Below are 22,074 nucleotides of genomic sequence, written 5' to 3'. Positions count from 1 at the left end.
TAATTATTTTATGCAATAATCATGTGTTTGTTGCCTGCATGGACTGGTTTTCACTTAAATGCACGCCATCGGCATTATTACACTCGAGAAAACAAGACACCAGGCAAAGAGTTGGAGAGATGTAGAAGTCCAGGCTGACATCGCGCCACAAAAGCATTGCACAGCTAAAATATGGGACTACTACTACTGCTTTAGAAAAGAGGATGTGTTACAAAGGAAACACTGTAAACAAATACTGCTATGCTCTTGTAACCCACAGCGCGCTGCTAACTCCAATCTAATGTCACAGAAACCGTTTCAAGTGATGAAGAATGGGGGCCAGGGGCAGAGCACTCGATGCAACGTTAATGCCAGAAAGCCCAAAATGCCCAGTGTAATCACAGGGACAAACGTTTTAGACATACAGTGACATGCTTTTCCTTTGCCTGTGTTTGCGCTGCACATGGAGAAAAGGCCGTGCAGATGCCAATGCTTTAAAATCAGCAATGTCAGATTAAACATTGGATGATTGCTGTACCACTCTTCCACAACAACCGCCTCAAGTTGCAGCATGATAATTCCTCTTGTTGCAAGGATCTGTACACAATTCACAATGTACAGTTCTTGCCTGGCCAACAGACTCACCAGCATGTCACCCATCGAGCATGTTTGGGCTCTGGATCGACGTATGTGACAGTGTGGTCCAGTTCCGGCCAATATCCAGCAGCTTCAGTGGCTATTTTGACCACACCAGACACTGACATGTTTTCTGACGCCTCCAGACCCTCCAAATAAAGCAAAACCTTTCAAAACATTTCAGAGTGGTATTTTATTGTGGCGAGCTTAAGGCACACCTGTGAAATATTCATGCCATCTTATTAGCATTTGATGTGCCAGACCTGTGAGGTGTATTATTAATATTAAGTCCTCATACATTTGTGAACAATTGGTCTTTTGTGTTTGTATAAAAAGTGACATCTTACCTCTTTGAGTTCAGCTTGTGAAAAATTGGAGCAAAAACAAGTGTTACGTTTGGTTCAGTGTAAATGAATCTGCTCCAATCACAACACAGTCACCTTCACCTGTCTTGCCCAAGGACACTGTGGCAGTGTGACATCATTTTATGGTACATTCACGTTGTATTCGACTTGAACCTCAACCAAGACATTTACAGGTACATCTTCAGATTACGTGACCACTGCAACCAAAGCCATGGTTCAATTCCGCACGATGAACCGTCAACAGAGGGCACTGGTCTCTATTGTAGTTAATTGCTCTGAGTGCCGTTGTGTTGCCCGTTTGAGGCAGCAATTCCAAGGTGATCCTTTAGTTCCCGAAGTGTCACTCTCACTACCAGAAAGTGCTCTTCTTGTCTGGACATCGATTTTTTTTCCCTTCACAATCCGGCTTGTATTATTACACCTTCACTCTTTCTGTGCATTGCTTTAACTTGCTTTGCTTTGCTTCTTCTACTTTACTCACAGATGTTCCTTATTCTGGACAAACATTTCCCCAGATCTTAAACTCACGCTCTCTTCTTCCAATCAAATGCAGACAAAAACTTGGCTGTACAATTTCACATTTTGTACGGTCGTTCATTCCCAAAACTCGGTTGAGAGATTGCGCAGCGGGAAGATGGCTTTGATGTGCCGACTTGATTTGAGTGCGGTTCCGTGTTCCCCACTCGTCCTGACAGAGGAGACATTGAGAGGGACAGCCTGCTGCTCACTTTGACAAAGTAATGCAATATTTCAGAAGCACTTTGCTGAGGGCGCGCCAGCACTACTGCCGTGTTAGTGAAAGGCGACACTAACACTAACATGGTCTCAGACGGAAAGGGAATGGAGATTATTCAAGTCATGATTATTCAGGTTGCATTATAATCATAGACATTTGGGCTGTAGAGGACTGAAAGAATTCTTGGTTGCCCTGTCAATAGAATACAATAAACCCTAACATTTATTCTATTTTCTTGTAAAAAAGCAGTGGCTTGGCTGAAGTCACTGTGTATTTTAGTGGCCTCTACAGGTCACTGAGCAGTACTGCGTGGGAAGCATGATGTTTCTTCTCCCACAGCTGCTCAGTCTGACCGTGTTCAGAGGCCCGTTCATGCCCTGAGCAAAGGCCCTGCGCATAGGCCCTGAGCATAATGTTGTTCAACGAAAGAGTCCCATTTTGTCCATTGTTTATTGAATTTGTCAATTTTCGAGCAGTTTGTGTCATCCATTTTTTTGTGATTGCCTTCTTGCCAGAAGTATTTTCCAAAGATATCCATCCATTATGTCCATGGCGGAGGTTTTGAGGCCTAAATACATTGTTCCAAAATTGAGGGGGATGGTGGTATCAAAAATAGTCTGCGTTGCCTTATTAATTTGTGCCCCATATTTCTGTGTAACAGGACGGTCCCAAAACACATGGTTCACGTTTCTAGTGATTAAACGTTAGTTAGAAATACAGGCAGTCACTTTAACAACATAGAGCGCTAGTTTGTGTAATGAATTAGTCGGTGAAGTGATGTTATTTAAACCATTCAGCAGCTGCATCAGGATTGGCAGTCTAGCTCAGTACGATAGGTGTTTGTCCTTCATGAGGGGGGCTGGGGTTCAAAGCCTCCACTTGCATTTTTTTTTTCACTTTTGTGTTATTCACTAAATATTGAACACCCTAAGTCTGCTTGCTCAGCCATAAAAGTCACCGCACCGCAGCCTTAAATTAGGGCTGAATGTGGGCTGAATTATGTCTAAATGAGACTAAACCATGTATGGGGTAGCTCTAAATAATGATTAACCCAAAAGAGGACAAATCATTTACAGATTTGTCTCTAAATAAAACATATTCAAACTGCAGCAATACCACCATTAGTACATATACCACAGTTTAAGGTAAAACCATTCCAGTGAAATGCTTTGTGGGCATTATCTAGTGAAGTCGGCATCGCTCCACACTTGCTGGAAGTGCGGAGCAAAACATTCAAAAGAGTTTGGACCCCGTTTGCACTTCAGCTCCTCATTATGAACGCTCATTTGAACTGAAGTGTGAGAACTGGGACAAGGCCAGGGTCTGGATTATTTGAATAATCATAAACTGTGGGTGGAGATTGGGTGGAGATGAAAATGGCATTTTTTTGCCGTCAAGTCTCAAAATTATTGTTAAATACAAAGCTACTCAAACATGGATCAATCAAACTCAGCAAAGTTGATGATGAGGAATAACCATTATTCCATGGTTAAGACATCATAAAAGTAACATTTTGCACAAATTGTCAAAATTAAGAATCCTTAAGTAAACTCTGTGCTTACAACATGAAATAAGCTAATCAAAACATGCAAAGATGTTAACATCTTAAACTGGTTGGAATGTGACCAAGGTTTTGTACCAAATAGAACTGACCTGAGATTTAAGGTCTGGAATGCAAACGTTTTTCACAAGATTGTAGTTATTATACAAGAAATTAAACAGTCAAACCCTCTGACAGACATGTTCATAAAGGCAATTTTAAGGGGAATTTTGTTGGACACCATGTCAAAGTGCCCATTATTCACATGGAAATGCAGACTGTTGGAGAAACTGTGGCAGCAAAGAGGCAAACCACTATCATATGGTTTAGGACTGTCCTGTTATTCCAAAATATTGGACTGAAATTAACAATGCGCTGCAGACTGGGCCTCAAAACTCCTGTCATGGACACAATAAACTGATACCTTTGGAACATATAGACCATCACAAAGAAATGGATGACACAAACCTCAAAATCAGACAAATAACATTTTTTTAATTTTTTTTACGAAAGGTAACATTTTCACATGTTTCCTTTAAATGTAATGTGTTTTGTTTTTTCCCCCACAAATTACATTTACTTTTCTTTTTCATTCAGAAAGTTTGATTTCATGAAGTTCGTAAATGTATTCGACAGTTTACAGCAGCAAGCAGTGGAGCTTGAGTGAGTTTATTACTTTTCCATTTGTGTCATAATTGCTACATGGCACTGCTGAATCTTACGCGTATCGCTGATAAAGAATAAAAAATAAGAACGGAAAACAAAGCAATGCGTAATGGGTTAGAGTAATAGCTTCTTGAATAAGATTAAATTGCTTAAACTTGCATGAGTCACTCTAATTAAGTGGGTAAATGAGAAGAGAAAGTAAATGTAACTAATGTCCAGGCCCTTCCTACCAGGGTTTGATCTGGTGATTATGTGGTTGACGGGCGTATGCTAAAAAATGCAACAAGGAAAACAAAAACATTGGCGGTCCTGTAAACTAGCTCTACCTCTGGCTTTTCTATTCCCAAATTCTCACTTTCTCCGAAACGTTCTCTGTCAGGGTGAGTGTAAAGGTCAAAAAGCAGCACTTAAGCAGATTGCATGCAAGCTCGTCCAGGCTCTTGATGTTGAAGCTGTTTTGTAGCCAGGGACGACATCAGTGGTGCAAAAAACCCAAAGTGTGATGGGGCTGTAAGGCAGGGTTACCCCCGGGACCCTCGCTGAGAGGCATATGTCATCCCGATTCGCCACTTTCCAGCGTCCTCTGAGAAACTGCAAACTTCTGGTCAGCTGGAAAAATCTGAGCATGAAACTGCACAGAGGATATTGAAGGGACAAAACACAAGCTAAATGTACTATCGAGGTGATGCGTTTTTCTGACAAAATGTTGAAACTTTATTGATGGTCACAAAAACATAATATGTTTTATATATGTATATGTATATGTATATGTATATGTATATGTATATGTATATATATATATATATATATATATATATATATATATATTTCATCTCTCACCAATAAGTTTTTATATATATATTGTCATAACAAGGCCTTGTCCCTCCATGTGTTCTGTACATAATTATATTATATATATATAAAATTCCCTTCTCATCCTCTGCGGGTGGTCTCATCCCTTATTTTAAGCTTTGCACTTTCTGGACTGAGATGTCTGATGTTTTTCCAGTTGTTGCCACTCCTCCAGTTTGGGGGTCACTGCCCCGAGTGCTTTGATGACCACGGGCATCACTTTGGCCTTCTCCTTCTCTTGGTGATCTGTATCTGAAAGTCCCAGAGGATCTTGGTTCCAGTCCATACTCCACACAGATGTTCCTGTACACTATGCCAGCCACTTGGTCATGGCGCTCCATGTATGCTAATGTAATGTCTAATATTATACTGTAATGTTACAGACGTGGCTCAGGGGGATCCACAGCGCCTCCTTCAGGACATTAGAGTGAACATGGGACGTAGAGGATGGGAGGGGTCAGAGGTTTTGGGTCATTGGATGGGAGTTGACTGCTGATTTTGGAGGATTTATCGACATTGCGACGCAGTGTTCCCTGGTCAGCCAAAAGCTATAACACTATATAAAGCTGTGTGGTCTTGGCACCACATTTCCGACAGTTCAGATGGGCGGGACTGACAGGTGGATCGGCCAATCAGAGAAACGCATCGCTCGTCTGTATCAAAACAAACTGCTTACGGGGTAAAAAAAGAAAGAGAAAAACATATCACAAAAGACTGAAAAACATTGTGGATTTCTGCCTAATGAATGAGCGAAGCACAAAACGCTGTAAGTCTGAGGTGAGAGAAGATTGGATTTCGTTCAAAAAGACAGATGACTAATGAGCTCGCCTGTTTCTCATGTGTCCCCGAAATAAACAAACCTGATTGCACAGTTCTGTCTTAGCTTGGCTTTTGACCCAGTGGAGAGCAGCGAGCAGGGACCACATCTTTTGTACAGAATTGACAAAGAACCAGTCTATTCCTGGCTAGCAGTTTCTACATTAGCAGAGTCCATAATGTCACACCAGATGATTACTGACGGACAGCTACTTACAGCACTTAGTAACTTTTATTTATTTTGCAAAAGAAAGGAGAAGTTGAGTATGCTTTGTTTAATGGCGGTGTAGAGCTGTAAATGTCTGGAGCTGAACTGTTTGAGCTGTCGGAGAAATAATAGCTTTGATTAGCCTTTCTGTAGATGTGGTTAAAGTGGAATTGTCCTTTAACTGTATTGTACATGTGTCTGGCGAGTTGTACAGAGAATTGCGGGTGAAGTCAACTGTTATTTTCTGAGTTTTTATATAATACAAAGCCTATTCTGATGCTACATATCGACGCTGCGGTACCCGACTTCTCTCTTGACTACTTAATGTCGAAAACGTAATGACAAACAAGGAATAAAGAACATGGCACGTCGATATGTTACTTTTAGGGACGAAAGAGGATACGAAAAACCAATACATGTGAGTACTGTCGATGTGACGAAGGGTATTACAGGTATCTCTGTTAGAAATCTATTCTAAACACGTATTGGCAGTGATAGAAATGATAAGGGAATATGCTTGAGTCTTGAAGTTGACATGAAGAAAGGCAATTTTTGAATCATTAAAGTAAGGTTGAAGATGAATTTGCTTTTTATCTGAAATCATCCAGAGGAAAACTTTTGATCTGATAACAACGTCCATTAGGTTGTTAATAATATCAGTTCATTTTTCTCTGATTTGACTTTGGAGGAGAGGCACAAGATACTTCTACTCCAGATAGAGATGTCAAGATTATTTGGTTAATCAATAACCATGATTATTCAGGTCATGATATAGTCGTAAGAACCAAGAAATAATAATCGTGAGAATTTTAGTAATAAAGTGTTTTTTGTTCAATATATCACCCAAAAATAGACCTAGAGCTTTATTTTATCTGGCTGTTTTTGTCACATTTAACTTTATTGACTGTCAGAAAGTTACATTTTGTAAAGCCGGTCACAAACTTGAGGAACAGTAACATGTCAGACCACGAGAATGAATGAAAATGAAAGATTTCACTGTTGTTTGGTCACAGCCTCAATAATCGTGAATAATTGTTAAATCGTGATGTTTCTCCTCACAATAATCGTAACATTTGATATTGTGACATCCCTAACTGCATTCACGGGTCGGCAAATTTGAAAACATTTAATAACATATAATATAGTTTGTAGTAAAAAATTGTGTAAAAAGGTGATATTTCTTCACTTCTGTGATTAATTTTCCAGACATTTTACATTTTTCTTATAGTTAAACCTCAACTAATTTGTTAAAAGACATGTTTTAACACTTTTCTGTTGAAATGACATTTCTCTTTTTCGAGATTCCCCAAACATATTGAATCATTCATTTTTATCGGTATCACTGACCCCTTAATAGCTCTAAATTCATCTCTTAGACTTCAGAAACCTTAAATTAGCCATAATATGCATTCTTGATACTTTAATTGACTTGTGAACATGTTTTTTGGCATATTGGCACGAGTAATTCACTTTTCTAACTGAAACAACGTCCACGTTTGGAAAACACGCTTTAAAACAATCGCTTCACGCTGTTTAGATGCTGGAGCGCTTTCTGCTGTCAGCAACGGGAATGAACGATGAAAAAAGAAAGAAACGTGGGCATCTAGAAACGCGGCTGGCATACCAAGATGATTATGTGTTTGTTTTATACGCAGTTTGCGCTCGTAACTGTTCAGAACACATCTGGTAATAGTTTATGGACTTAAAAACTGCGCAGGAGACTTCTGGATTACTCATCAGTCATATCACTCTCTGCAGACGATCGCAAACAGTTATTTTGTATTATATTTTGTGAATGAACCGAAATAGAAGTGTGTTTTCGATGATGGAACGTTGGTTAGATGCCCAAAAGGTCAGTGTCGCTTGATACGTCTCACTGAACTCGCACTTTTTTGATGTACAGTGTGATATTTGTTCCACCGCGATGTCTTTATGTAAATGTCGCGAACAGACGAAGGGCCTTGGCACGTCTTCATCAGGTGTACCGCAGCGTTTGAAGCTTCCACGTTAGTTTGTGACTGACGCCGCCCGCGTAATGGCCACATAAATCACTGTCAACATGGCGATGCCGAGCGAACGCCGAACAACTCCACTGAATATGATTTCCTCTTTTTATCGAGTTAATTTTTCAGCTGTTTTGAAGCACTGGAAGTCCATGTTTATTCAGCCAAGATGTCAGCTCACAACACTAAGAGAAAAAGTAACAAAAAACGTGTCAAATTTCAGAAACAATAAACTATTTTGACAGACTTTAGAGTGGTTTGAAAGGACGCAGAGCTTTCAGTGCATAAAAAGCACTAATATTAACTCTGCAGGTTGTGATTTGTTGCAGAAAAATGAAACAAATGACAGATGCAAAACAGTTTCCAAGCTTTGGGGAAAAAAAAAACTAGGCGCGACAGTGTTTTGTTGTTTAGTGTTCTGGTGGCGAGACAACACGGTTAGCTCTCTTACCTCTAGCAAGGAAGTTCCCAGTTCGATTTCCCGAATGTGCAGGGCATTTCTGTGAGGAGTTTGCATGTTCTTCAATGTTTGGTTTTGTGTGGTTATAGAATAAAACAAATGAACGTTATTGAGGGATGATAAAGAAGTCTTTCAGAGAGCGGAGGGTCTAATTAGAGATGTCACGATATATTATGATTATTGTGAGAAGTAACATCACGATTTAACGATTATTCATAATTATTGAGACTGACCAAACAACAGTGAAATCTTTAATTTTTGCGGTCTGAAATGTTACTGTTCATCAAGTTTGTGACCGACTTTATGAAATGTAACTTTTTGAAGGACTAAATAAAGCTAAATGTGATAAAAACAGCCAGATAAGTTCTTCATATTTAGGTATATTTTGGGGTGAAATATTGCATCCACTCTCCTGAACATGCGAGAGGGTTGGTGATGGATCTTTTGGCATCTGTAGGTCTTAAACCGTTAGAGCTTGTTGCATAATCACATGGCTGCAACGACTAATCAAGACTACCATATTTTCCGGATTATTAGTCGATCTGGATAATAATATATATGAGTCACACTGGAGTATAAGTCGCATTTTTGGTTGAAAGGTATTTGATAAAATCCAAGACCAAGAACAGATGTTTAATCTTGAAATACAATTTAAAATAATAACAGATGAGAGAACATGGTGAATAGGTTTATGTCAGCTACATGACGCATAGACAGCAAACTGTAAGGAACTGTCGAAAGTGTCTGGTATGTTAACGTAACATATTAACAGTATATCAGATAACTATAGCATAAAGAACATGAGTATTACCCCAAATGACTAAATCCTTTAAATTCTTCCTCTGCAAACTCCGGAGGAAGAGGAAGTGCAGATTCTTCTTCTGTGTCGCTTAGAGCCTAGAGCGCCCTCTTGTGGTTGCCAGTGTGAAAATAACAAATAATTTCACATATAAGTCGCTCTGGAGTATAAGATGCACCCGGGGCAAAACTATGAAACAAGGTGCAACTTATAGTCTGGAAAATACGGTATTCATTCATTTTCTACCGCTTGTTCCCATTAGGGGTCGCGGGTGATTGGAGCCTATCTCAGTGACTTTGGGCCATAGGCGGGGTACACACTGGGGGCCAACTCATCGCAGGGTTAACACAGAGTCAGAGTCACACAAATAACCATCCACTCTCACATCCAATTGTTATACAATACAATATAATACAATACAATATGCAGTGTTTTGATCATCATAATCCTTATCTAGAATATACAGACTTTAAAACGCAAACAAAATATTAAAAGTCTTCATTAACCATAATTAAAATGTTAAAAGTCTCAATATACAATAGAAATCATTATTTGACTAGACCAATTGACTCGACTACGACTCTCCCACAGAGCGACACCGCTGCGCTCTATAACAAATGTGGACAATTCGGACAATGTTTTCTAAAAACAGAGACTACAACTGAATGTTTTTCTACAATGGAACACTCCTGGACGAGGGATTACACCGACATGTGGACAACACATTTATATCATTCACACAGCTGATTATTCCCTGCCCCTCGCACCCTCCCTCGTTCATCCATAACTCAAGCATCTCCTCTGCCATCTCATCTGTCTGTTAAACGACACGTTTACTCACACGTGGCTGATTTAGCGCCGTGCTTGAGTTGTGGCGACTTGTCACGGCGCATTTGCACGAGTAACAACAGCGTGAGTGGAGTTTGTTGTTTGGAGGGACGCGGTGTCAGCTTCATCTTCGTTTAGCCAGCCACCATTTGATTTGACAAATAATGAGGTGAAACGCTCGACAAGTATTTAACCTTGATCCATCCGACAGAATTAATGGGCTTTTCTTGACAAGCAATCAGGTCCAGTGTCGATGTTGACTTTGGGAAGTTGATGTGCCTGAGTCAGAAAACATTCTTGTTATCAGAAGAAGGTAGAGTAATAATAGCATACTTGATGAAGAGGTAATTGGACAGACCAACATAAAGGAATGCACAATGTGGAATTTGTAAAAATATGTATCATAAAAACCTGATTTTAAATGTGTGTAACTCGTTCCTATCTCTCACAAATACTTTGGCACACGGTTAATATTCTCAAGCATTCACATGCACAGCTTTAAAACTGTTTTTAGAAGGCAAAGTTAAACTGGGGTGGACCACCCAGGCACAGCCTATCAGAACGCAGCTTACTTCTTACATTTGGGTTGATGAGAACTATAATACTGGGAATGGCAACATAAACACATTATACATCAAATGTAGATCATCCACCTTTAAAGAATTCATATTATGTTCATTGTAAACCACAATATTGATCTGAAAAAAATAATATGTGAAAGTAACACATTCTTGTTGAATTGCATTTCTTGAAACTGTAAGAATGAATGAAGTATTGAATTATTGTAAGTTAGAGACATTTTATTATGTATAACCAGATTGTCATGGTCAAAATGGTCAGTGTCCTCTTAAAGTACGTGCAAAAGTATTTTGTGATGAAGAAGTAAAATAGTATCATTAGTTTAAAAAAATACTTGAACTGCAAGTACCCAGGTTTAAGAATATTTCTATTTTTACTTCTTTTACTTGGACTGCTCGTGGCTCGTCAGTTTGGTTGGGCATTAGGAGACTTATTTCAAACTTGCTGACAGGCTGTGACAGTGTGAAAATTATGTCTCCCTCTGATTTATTGGTTAAAATCTTGGCAGAGAGTCAGACACTCCTCAGTATTCACAGTATCCAGCAGGTATTGGACAGGCATCACATCAGAACTGTGAGAATTTTACATTTGATGGGACTTTGTATTGAGTACAGTGAAGTGTCAAGTAGGGCAGATGGAAAAGGAGGACGTGGAGCAGAGTTCTAAAGGAATCCCTCTCTGTTCAATAATGCAGAGAATACCACCAAAAAAGACAATAATATGCATTCAATCTGAATTATCAAACTTATAAAATAGGAAATAGGTCAATTCTATAAATTGTTGTAAAAGCAGAAGGCTGCAAGTTGTCTGGAACTAATTTGTAAAACATTTTATCAATGCAAACTATAAAAAAGAGCCATGTGCGACGTTATATGATGTTTAGAGAAGAGAGCTGATTGGCTGTCTAAGGTCTTGCTTCAGTTCAGGGTTTATGAATGCTTGGGACGAATTAGACAGAGCTAAACATCTCCATTTATGGCTAGAAAAACAGGTACTGCAGCTTCAACAATATTAACATACAATCAATAACTGGATTTGAAAAGCTTTGGTCATACGGCTGCATAAAAGTTATGGAATCTGCATGTAAAAACTCACTGTATTTGGAATTACTTTCTTTTACGTGTATATATAACCTTTGACATATGAATACGTTTTCCCTATAGCATAAGCATTAGCCCGCAAACAATGTAAATTATGAATAATCTAGTGGTCAGCTGGTTCTGACCCATTCACCACATTTAGCTGAGGTCAAAGTCATTGTTAAAAGTCATTTTTGAGTGTTTAAACGCTTTGGTGGTTTATTTTAGATGATAATATGTGTGTAAAACTGGCAGTTGAGCTGAAAGTTAACTGACTTTAAGTTGAGATTTCTGATCTTGTGCGTCTTGTAAGAATCTAGTGACACTGAACATCCTCTTTTAGTGTTGAAGTGAGGAGAGCAGATAATGACAAGACAAGTGGTCGTGTCTGAGGAACGGCCAGAGAATGAGAATTGTGTGTCCGCATTTTGTTTTCTTCTGTCTCACTCTGCTCTTAGACAGTGTCAACAAAGGATACTTGATCATAAATCAGTTACAGTATAATAAAAGTGACAATTGTCTTCTTCTAATATTTATAACACTCATATAACACATTTGATTTTGTTGTGTTAAAACAATGAAAAACATATATTCACCAGTGAGCCAAGCAATATTAAAAGATAAGATAAGATATTCCTTTATTGTCCCACATGGGGAAATTCCATTGGTGCAACGCAGGTAGATACAGAGGTAGATACAGAAGAACAGATCACTTATAGGAAGTCTGAAAAACACTTTCAGTAGAAGATCTCCTATAAATAAATAAAAACTCCCATAGACAAATAAATAAATACATAAAATGACTTGCTTATAGTTAGACACATTAAATCAATAGTTGTTATAGGTTTTATTTCACTGTAACAATATAATTAAAATACATATAATAGATAGATAAATACAAATTTGACTAAATTAGTAATTCATTAATCAATTTTCACAAAAAACTGAAAATTGCAATGTTAGTACGAGGCTAACAAGGTGTTTATTCATTGGAAGACACATTTATATATATCACTAATACATTGTCCAGCTACATTTCTGACAGGACAAAACAATGTCCCGGGCAGTTTCCATGGTTGCTATCGCTCTACAAAAATGTTTTAAAAATGCATAAGTGACATATGCATAGTGTTAAGGGAAGTTACTGGCTCAAGAATAAATATTAGTCAGGTACAACAGCTCTAAAAATAAACCCTGTGTCACATCAAAATTAGAACTGTTTTGTGACAAGTTTTGCAGCCCAGTAGTGTCAAGTTTGATAAACCCACGCTGTCCGGGACGTCTTAGATTTGAGCGTTGCTGTCACATTTAAAGGAGAGTACTTTCTTGGAACACGACTTGATGGAAATAGCATAACATTTGGAAATGTCATGACTCCCCCTGGGAATTTTAACCTTTCACAGTTTAAAGCTGCTGAGAAAATTATAGAAAACACACAGAGATCAATCTAGTTTCTATATAATACCATTTGCTCCACAACTACATTTTTTAATAATATTGTCGTTAAGAATTAACAAGAGGTGGTTTAATATTACTTTTAAAATGAGATGTTAGCCCAAATGAATAGAACATCAACAACAGTGCCATCCCGAAGAAGGGAAAAATAGGTTTGTTCCATTGAAAAGGCAGGCATGTCTCATTATCACACACTTTATTTGAGATAAGTCTTGTTTTACTTGTGTTTTCAGTTATTTGAGTTAAGATTACTTTGTACAAGTCTTCAGTTTATTCACATTCGTGTAGTTGTAAAAGGTCCACATACCGTATTTTCCGGACCTTTCGCACCTTTTTTCATAGCTTTGGCTGTGGTGCGACTTATACTTATATTTATATTTCTACTCTGGAGCAACTTATAAGTGATATTATTTGTTATTTTCACACTTGCAACCGCATTTCATACTCCAGTGCAACTTATATATGTTTTTTTCTTCTCTATTATACATTTTTTGGCTGGTGCGACTTATAGTCCGGAAAATACAGTATTCCAAATATTTAGCAAATTGCTGCAAGAACAAGAAGTCAACTCGGATGGGCCAGTACTATGACCAAAAATTTGAATTATTTTATTTAGCAGTGACAAAGACATTCGATTTACATTGTTGCCAGGGTTTCAAATGTACCACTTTAATAAAGACGTGTTCTTCTGCACAGAATAGCCAGCCTGGGATTCGACCACAAGACGGCCAGTTGTAATAAATATTGTTTTTAAATCCAAAAAGAAGAGTTGTTTTCTTGAATTAGCATGAAGCCAGATCCCGCTGAGGAAAGGCCTAACTGATAGAAAGTAATCTGTGGTTTTCAATACATGCATTCTTTTAAGTTCAAAAACATGCCAAAACAGAGGTACTCAATAGCATGTTTAAAGGCCCAGAACTATACAAACAATGCATCATATGTGTCTTTTAATGCTAGTTATTATTATTTTCAGCCCAGATCCAGTACGAGCCCCCGCTGCCGAGCCAGAGGGCCTTCCTGACCCAGAACATGCCAATGGGTCACTATATCAAGTTCATCATCACCTACCAGAACGTGAGTGGCACAGCAAGCTAACACGCTAATCCAACACATACTACAATGTTTTAATTAACATTTTTGTTGTAAAACTGAGGAATCCTTTAAAATATCCAGTTCTTTTGCCAAAAGTGTATCCTAAAGAGTATCCTTGTCGGGCTAAAAAAGAAGTAAATAAAAAGGCACATAGTGGAAAACACTTTTAGAGCTTACTCTTTTGTGAGGGTAAATTCCTAATACACATCCAGAATACTATTGCCAGTGCTGCTGCTCCCATTATGCACATAACGCTCAGTGCATAGGGCATCAAGCGCTCGAGGGGCACCAACCAAGCAGTTTGGATTCAATGTCATTTGTACAGTGGCTGCACTGTTCCTTTTGCAATCTAAGTAGGCCTTTCTTTAGGCCTTTATCAATTCAAAATTCCGTAGGACTCAAGTATCACCTTTCTCTCTCCCCATAGCGGACATTAGATATGCACAGGGAGCTACACAAACCACAGTTTAATCAGACGAAGAGAGATCATCAGTGCCTGACTCTCATATAAGTATTCTACAAACCACAAGGAGCAAAACGGTCTTCACATGATAAAAGTTGGCCTCATATTCAATTAGAAACCATGAAAAAGAGAGAATAAAACAAGACATGTGTTCAATATTAAACTGATGACTAATATTACATGAAAAATGCACTAAAATAGAGATACTTATATGATTATTGTTGAAAATGTCTTGGTTGACAGCCCCCAGACCACTAAGAATTATGATTTATGCAATATTTATACTTTGTTTTTTATGTAGCTAGTGCAGTGGCATAAAATCTGCCTAAGGATCAGTAAATTTGAGGCTTAATCCTCAGAGGAGACGGTTGAAACACTGCGTAGTGAAATTTCAACTAGCGTAGAAAAGATAAAGATTTGTTCTTTCCCCAAATAAAGTCATGCACATTTTTAATGATGCTGTATAAAGTATATCTACTCCGTGGCATTACCTATTATCATTTTGTGAAGCTTACTTACTAACTGAACAGAAATGATCTTTCTCAATAATTGGTAATAATTGTGTGGTCACTAATCTGCCCGTTAGCTTTTTATTGAACAATTTACTATTATTGATTCACTGAGAGTAACTGAATGTTATACAACAGATGGCATAAACATATGCCAAAGAAACGTTTTATAGCAGAGTAGCAATCTAGAAGTGAAATGCTTGTGTGTGAGGAAGAGCTCATGACTGTAATCAGCCTCTCCCCCACCTGCGCCCGCTCTCTCACACCTGGCCATCCCCTACATGTGCCCGCTCTCTCACACCTGCCTTCACCCCACCTGCGCCCGCTCTCTCACACCTGGCCATCCCCTACATGAGCCCACTCTCACACACCTGCCCCTCCACTACATGAGCCCACTCTCACACACCTGCTCCTACCCAACCTGCGCCCACTCTTATACACCTGCCTCTCCCCAACCTGCGCCCACTCTTACAATCAGCCTCTCCCCCATATGCACCCACACTCACACCTGCCTTCACCCCACCTGCGCCCGCTCTCTCACACCTGGCCATCCCCTACATGTGCCCACTCTAACACATCTGCCCCTCCCCTACATGTGCCCGCTCTCACACACCTGCCCCTCCCCCACCTGCACCCGCTCTCACAGATAATTAATATCATTGATATAAACACAAATTAAATAGTGCAAAGCAAACTGGTGTATAACAACAAACAACGCACTTCTGTATGTTCTGAAGTAGTGAACGGTCTTCTGTCATGTTTGAACCAATGATCCACTGATTGAGGGGCTGGCACTCCACCACCAGAGCAGCCAATACAAGCTGCTGATGCACTTCACAAGGAGGAGGCTTGGCTTAGAAGGGTGGATCCCTCATTATCATACAGAGGAGACCTGGACACATCCTTCAGAAGTAAATAGAACAGTGTCCCCACATAGTGATGTAGAAAAGTGCACAAAAAACATGCCCTCATGGTTATTGTTTTGAAAAAATATATACAGTGCAATATTAATGCAGTTAAAAAGTGTAGTTACCATATTTTAGCCTATAAATCATACACTAGGAGCTTGTAGAATTATTGAATTTATATAAAATAATTCAAGTACAAAAATGAAAGTAAGGTGACTCTCCTTTAAGTCTATAAATCTATTGTAATTAGGGGCTGTGCAATTAATAAAATTTCATTTTAGCGTTATAATAACAGCACACGGGCTACAACACAAGTACTTCATGCTAACCAGGATGAGCCATAGGTTTAAGCTCTGGCTAGCCCTGATCTGAACCCACAATCTCCTTGTTACGTATTATGGCTGCTAACCACTCTGCCACTGTGCTCCCCTAATTCAATTTGTAATACTTATTCAACACCAGCAACTCTCGCTCCCAGCAGCCCATCTCCAGGTGTGAAGTGTTGCCAGAGCAGATGGCTCAGTGTATGTGAGGCCTGAGCTGGGTGCAGGCAGAGTTTAGTGGACCAGCACCGTCATTTTCTTCAGCATAATGGATGCTTTGCGAAGGGACAGGAGCCCTGAGGGGTGCTCCGGGGTCCTCTCGCTCCACATCTACTGCAACGCTCACCTGTAACTGTACCACATTTGTGTTGACAGCCAAAACCCAACTCTTTTATTTATTATTTTGACATACTTTAATGATAATTAATTGCATAACATTTGTTTTATCTACCCAGCAATTATATACATTTTAGATGGAGGGCACTTAAAGGTATTAAGGAATAAAGGCATACATCAAATAATAATAACCAAACTGAAAATCTACAATTGCTGAACCTTATTAGTTTTGGTTCTGTACACTTATGGCGCCCCGTTAGCTCACTGTTAGCATCATTACTTCCTGTCCAATTAAACTGTGGGTTTTTAGCAGAGTCATGCTACAAGTAACAAATACACAAAGGTTTTGCAGTAAACAGCAAGTTGCAGGTAGATGTTAATGACAACATGTTAAAGGCTTTACAAACGAGGTCAACGAGGTTTGTGCTGATGCTAATTTTGAAGCATAATAAATATCAAAATAATGCCACAAACTGAAGTGATCTTCATATAAAAGCCAAACAAATTAGTCTGTACTTTGCTGTTTGTTTTATATTTGATGTTTTAATAAAAGCTAGCATTAGCTTTGAGCCACAGTGAGCTAACTAGAGCAGATTTATGGCTTAAGTTCTTTAAACTGACAACAATCTCACTATTGCTAAAATTACTAAAAAGCTATTGTAAAAATGTTATTCAACAGTTGTGATGACAGAAAAGATATAACTTTGTGTTATTTGTTTTGTTTCATGTGTAAAGGTGTTGTTATTACATAGCCTTATATCAACCATAAACCATGACAAAACATCTGCATTTTCAAAGTTAGAAGGAATTGTCCAGGAGCCACCCTCCTCCTACGTAACAAAAAAAGATACAAGACAAAATTATGTTTAGCATATCAACATCAATTGTGCATAAAAAGGTTTGAAGGAAATCCATGAAGGTTGACTTTAATTATTTTCCTGAAAACTGCTGCTTTTCTATGGAATGGCCCCATAGGCTTTCTGTGGAAATGCATTTCTGCTATGGCAGGTGAACCGTTTGAAATAAAGAGCTCTTCTTAGCCTTAGTTTGACAGTTATACAATGCCATAGGGTCACAATGTACCTCTTTGTGATGAGGATTGACATTTTATTCAATCAAGTCTCTAATAATTGGAAACCCATGTTCATAAAGCCCTTTAAAGTTATGTTTCTGCATTCCTCATCATGCCAGTATTCTTTGTTCTAAATACTAACTGGCTCCCGGACTAGAAACTGTTCCATTGATTTCTTACCCACCTTCCAGCTCAATTTGCAATGTGATTATGCAACAAGATCTAGCGGCTTAAGACCTACAGATGCCAAAAGATCCATCACTAACCCTCTTGCATGTTCAGGAGAGTGGATGCAAGGTGTTTCCTGCATTGCAGCTCTGCCCACTGTGCCTTTGCATCCAGAGCCTTGAAGGGGGGCCGCGGGCAGTTCTCCTCCACATCTGCTGTTCCACTCACCTGTGACTGCACTGCGCTTCCCCAATCCCAGTCATTTTCATCTCATCTGCACTCACGAGCAGTGTGGACACAGCGCAATGGAGCAGGGGAAGTCGTTTGGACAACCGCAAGTGGTTGTTTGAGGAGGGGATCAGGACAGTGGACAGGTGTCGGGCCTGGGGGGGGGAACACAGCGAAGAATTTAAAGCCTGGCAAAGAGTAAATCACCACTGCGGTTGTTGCCTCAAGAGGGCACTGTCATACTGAGGAAATCCAGGCATAAAACTATGCATGGAGGTAAACAGATGGCGAAACCTTGCCTAGAAACATTATATCCCTCTGTGTTTTTAATACAGACCGATACTTATGAGGAAAAAAGACAAGAAAAAAGACCACACGTGACTACAAAACCTCACATATTTGAGTGGGTGATTTTGTTCTAAATGATGGATGAACAAAAAATCTCACATGTCTCACGGGAATAAACAAACCTGATTGCACGGTTCTGTTTAAGTTGGCTCCAGGTGCGACAGAGACATTTGTATTCTGGATCCCAGGCAAGGCAAACCCTCCTCCAGAAAAGTTACCTACTGCAACTTTGAAGGAGGGTCAAGACATCTTAAATGCTAACAGCACTGAAGTTAGTCAGTGTGCAGTGATAGAAATTTGAGCACTAGAAAATATCAGAATTGGCTGCACATGTGATGGAGCGGACATCACATATGCCTGCTGTGTGGGGCAGGCCGCAGCGTTGTCAATTCAAATCCAGCTCTCGACAATTTGCTGTATGTCATTCCCCAGTCTCATTCCTATTTCAAACTACACTGTTTTGTCAAGTAAAGCCTACAGGCCAAATGAAATTGGTTGAATGGATGTGAAAAGCATCTACATATTTCAGTAACTTAACCATGCTTTTACAACATTTAATATTTTTCATCCAATACACTTCCTGAAAAATATGTCTACAGCACACTGGGGATGTGATAGCATGGAGGCAGTGTGTTTTGGGCTGTAAGATTGTATTGATTGGGGGAAATGTGTTGTCTGGTGCAGTGATCACAGTCTCCGATCCTTGAGCACGATGCCACTCACTCCATGTTGTCATTGCGTCTGCTGACCATAATGATAAGAAGAAAAGGTTTGTATTTGTAATAAAGCTCAGATGAAGAAAATTGATTATATTTTGACTATGTTATGGAATATTTACGTTTTTATTTTCAACCAGGAAAAGCCATTGAGCAATTTATTCGTGCACACACCTTATTTTTCGCCCAATGTTTATTGTTAAAGGCGCTATGTAACTTTTACTCAAATCTACCTTTTCATAAAATTGTACAACTGAATATAACACTGAGTAACATTTTTACTGTGTAACAGAACTCTTACGTGAGTAAGGCAAGGCAAGTTTTTTTGTAGAGCACAATTCCTAGGCAACAAGGCAATTCAAAGTGCTTCACACAACAGGAAAAAAAATCACAAAGCCTTAATTTCTATTCATTAAATTTTAACAATTTTGCTGACATGAGTTATACATTTTGTCCTTTCTTAGCGATCTGCCAGATGGAAAACCAAATCTATTGCAGTAGAGGTTTTAGTTTGGTGAGTGAGGGGGTTTTCATACATTTAGTTTGATTTCCTTCTCTTTTGGGTTGGTCCTGCTCACATGCGCCATGAGCCGCGTGAGAGACCTCAGCTGACCCCATGAAAACGGCTTCAGAGTCGCGTGTATACACAATACTACACAATACTGCAATCTGCAGTGGTCTGTCTTACCTGTCATCTGTGAGGCAGATACACTGGAGGCAAGAGTGTCTTACTGATATAAACTTCGCTCCAGTTTGCTTTTTGCTCTCCCACCACCCACGTCTTATTTCAGAGTGCCGGACGAGCTGGCCCGAGACCACCTGTTTAAAGCGCTCTCCGATCCAGCGTTTAATGTGCTCCACACTGCAGCTTTTATCTTTGCACTGGCTCAAGCGCACCACTCTTGGAGCAAAAGCTCTTTTATGTGGTCTTAACTAGTGGCAGTGTGAAAATGACCCGAGTCTACAAGTGACAAAAGCTTGTAGACTGTGTTTCTTGCTCCCGCGGAAATAAATAAATAATTATAATATTTGTCAATTTTTATTCTTTAGATACCAGATGTTGCAAATTATTGAATGTTGTGTCCTTCCAATTACATTGACTTAAAATGATAAATTAGATGTCATATCCAGGCAGTCACTCTTACTTGAGTAGTAGTTCCCCTAAATACGCCGGTAGTCAACAAGGTAGTTCCTTCTCCTTGCTTGTTTTTTTTTTTTTTAAAGAACTTAAGCTTGTGAATACTCCTATTTGAGTAAAAAGTTATTTTTGAAAAAGTAAATAATGGGTTAGTTTAGCAAATACTTGACTGCAGCCCGACATTCAGAGAAAACCTCTTTGATATCCACCTATATCAGGCCAAGTGATCTTCTCTCTCCTTTATAGTGTTGATTCTGTGGTGATTTTGCGTAGGGTCTAGACTAGTTCCCATACCAACACAATAATTACATGCCATCCAGTCAGTATAACCTTCACAGTTGTATGGTTTAATTCCTAACAATTATGCAACAGTCCATTAACTTTTAATGGTGTTTCAATAAAACCCTGGTGTGTTTTCAGACTGGGCTAAATGTTTTAATGTGCCAGGTGATTTGTGCCGTTTCAGCAGTGAAACGGACTCTACTTGTGTAACCCCAACTGTCTGTGCGCAGGCCTTCTGGAAGGATAAAGGATTCTCAGGAGAGATAGTGAGCGGGGCGTCCACAGAATGTCCCTTCTGTGTCACCTTCGATGCCACCAGCCCCACGGGGAACGCTGCTCTGGTGGGTTTCATCGCAGGACAGCAGGCCACGCACTGGTCCAACAAAGAGGTACTGAGCCTTTTTCGACTGGACTTCAATTTTTCTTGAAGGAACAGTATTACATTTATTAAACATGACTGCTATGTGTCAAATCCAAAATGTTCAAATCCAAAATAAATTTTACTGCTGACAATAATGTTGATTTTAGACTCTTAGCATTAGGATTATTCTTTTTGCATGTCTTAGTATAACCTGGAATCTTGTTGCTGTGAGGGAAGAGCGCTTGCCAATGTGCAGTATGTGGCAAAACTTCCAAACTCACCTCACAGCATGTATATGCAGATATATAATTATGTATAATTATATACCTGCATAAAAGTAGAGATATATTTATTTGATACTTGGGAATAAGGGGCACACTATGGAGGGCCTGCATTGAAAGTGTGAATATTTTATGTGTGGCGTTAGCTTAGATGTTCTTGTCCGTCATGGCTAAACCAGATTAGAACTTGTTAATAATAGATGTAAATAACACCCAACAATGCCACCTGCTGGGAGTCTGATGCCGGGACTGCGGGAGCGTCGCAGTAAAGAGTGTGGGCCCATAGCAGAAAGCAGTGAGCGTGGCGTGAGCGTCGTAAACACAGGGAAGCCGGAAGTCAGAGCGAGAAAGGGCGAAAGGTAAGAAAGAAGGGCTTTTCTGATGTTTTTTATTAGTCAAAGGGTGGTAGAGCCCGCCTGCAGGCTGTGCTGCCACATTCCACCCTCCCAAAGTGCATCATCGGCCCAATGATGTTTACTCATTCATACTAGGCCTATACATTCATACTACTGTGACAACCAACTACCACAACTGTTATTTACTCATCGTTTCCCCCGTCACTTGGGCTAGAAGAGGTGCCTTGACGGCTACAGTTGGGCTTATTGATTGCCGACACACATACACTGGGTCCACGTTTGTGTCATTGTTTGATTTGACACTGCAGCATCTAACAGTTGTCCTCACGGGTGTAACAAATAGTTACATGGCCTTAGCGTTTTCACACAAGTACAACATGAAAACATAATCATGCAAATTAACAAAACAAAAAACTAAATACAAACATGCAAAAACAAGCTAACATGCAAATTGCAAATTAAACAAAACAATTGGTCAGCCACTGTAAGTTT

General features: G+C 39.4%; 1 protein-coding gene across 1 annotated transcript in view; it reads left to right on the top strand.

The window, feature by feature from the left end:
* LOC140367252 (probable flavin-containing monoamine oxidase A) overlaps window positions 1-22,074 on the top strand; it is an 88,225-nt gene that overhangs the window by 30,007 nt on the left and 36,144 nt on the right. The window contains exons 8-9 of the mRNA XM_072453619.1: window positions 13,975-14,075; window positions 20,815-20,973. Of these exons, the coding sequence (XP_072309720.1) occupies window positions 13,975-14,075; window positions 20,815-20,973 (260 nt within the window). The remainder of the gene's footprint in view (window positions 1-13,974; window positions 14,076-20,814; window positions 20,974-22,074) is intronic.

This window comes from Eucyclogobius newberryi, unplaced genomic scaffold (assembly GCF_026437365.1).
Source record: "Eucyclogobius newberryi isolate DKJ021-1_F unplaced genomic scaffold, fEucNew1.0.hap1 SCAF_2, whole genome shotgun sequence".
Classification (NCBI taxonomy): Eukaryota; Metazoa; Chordata; class Actinopteri; order Gobiiformes; family Gobiidae; genus Eucyclogobius; species Eucyclogobius newberryi.
This window is presented reverse-complemented; position numbering and strand designations above follow the sequence as displayed.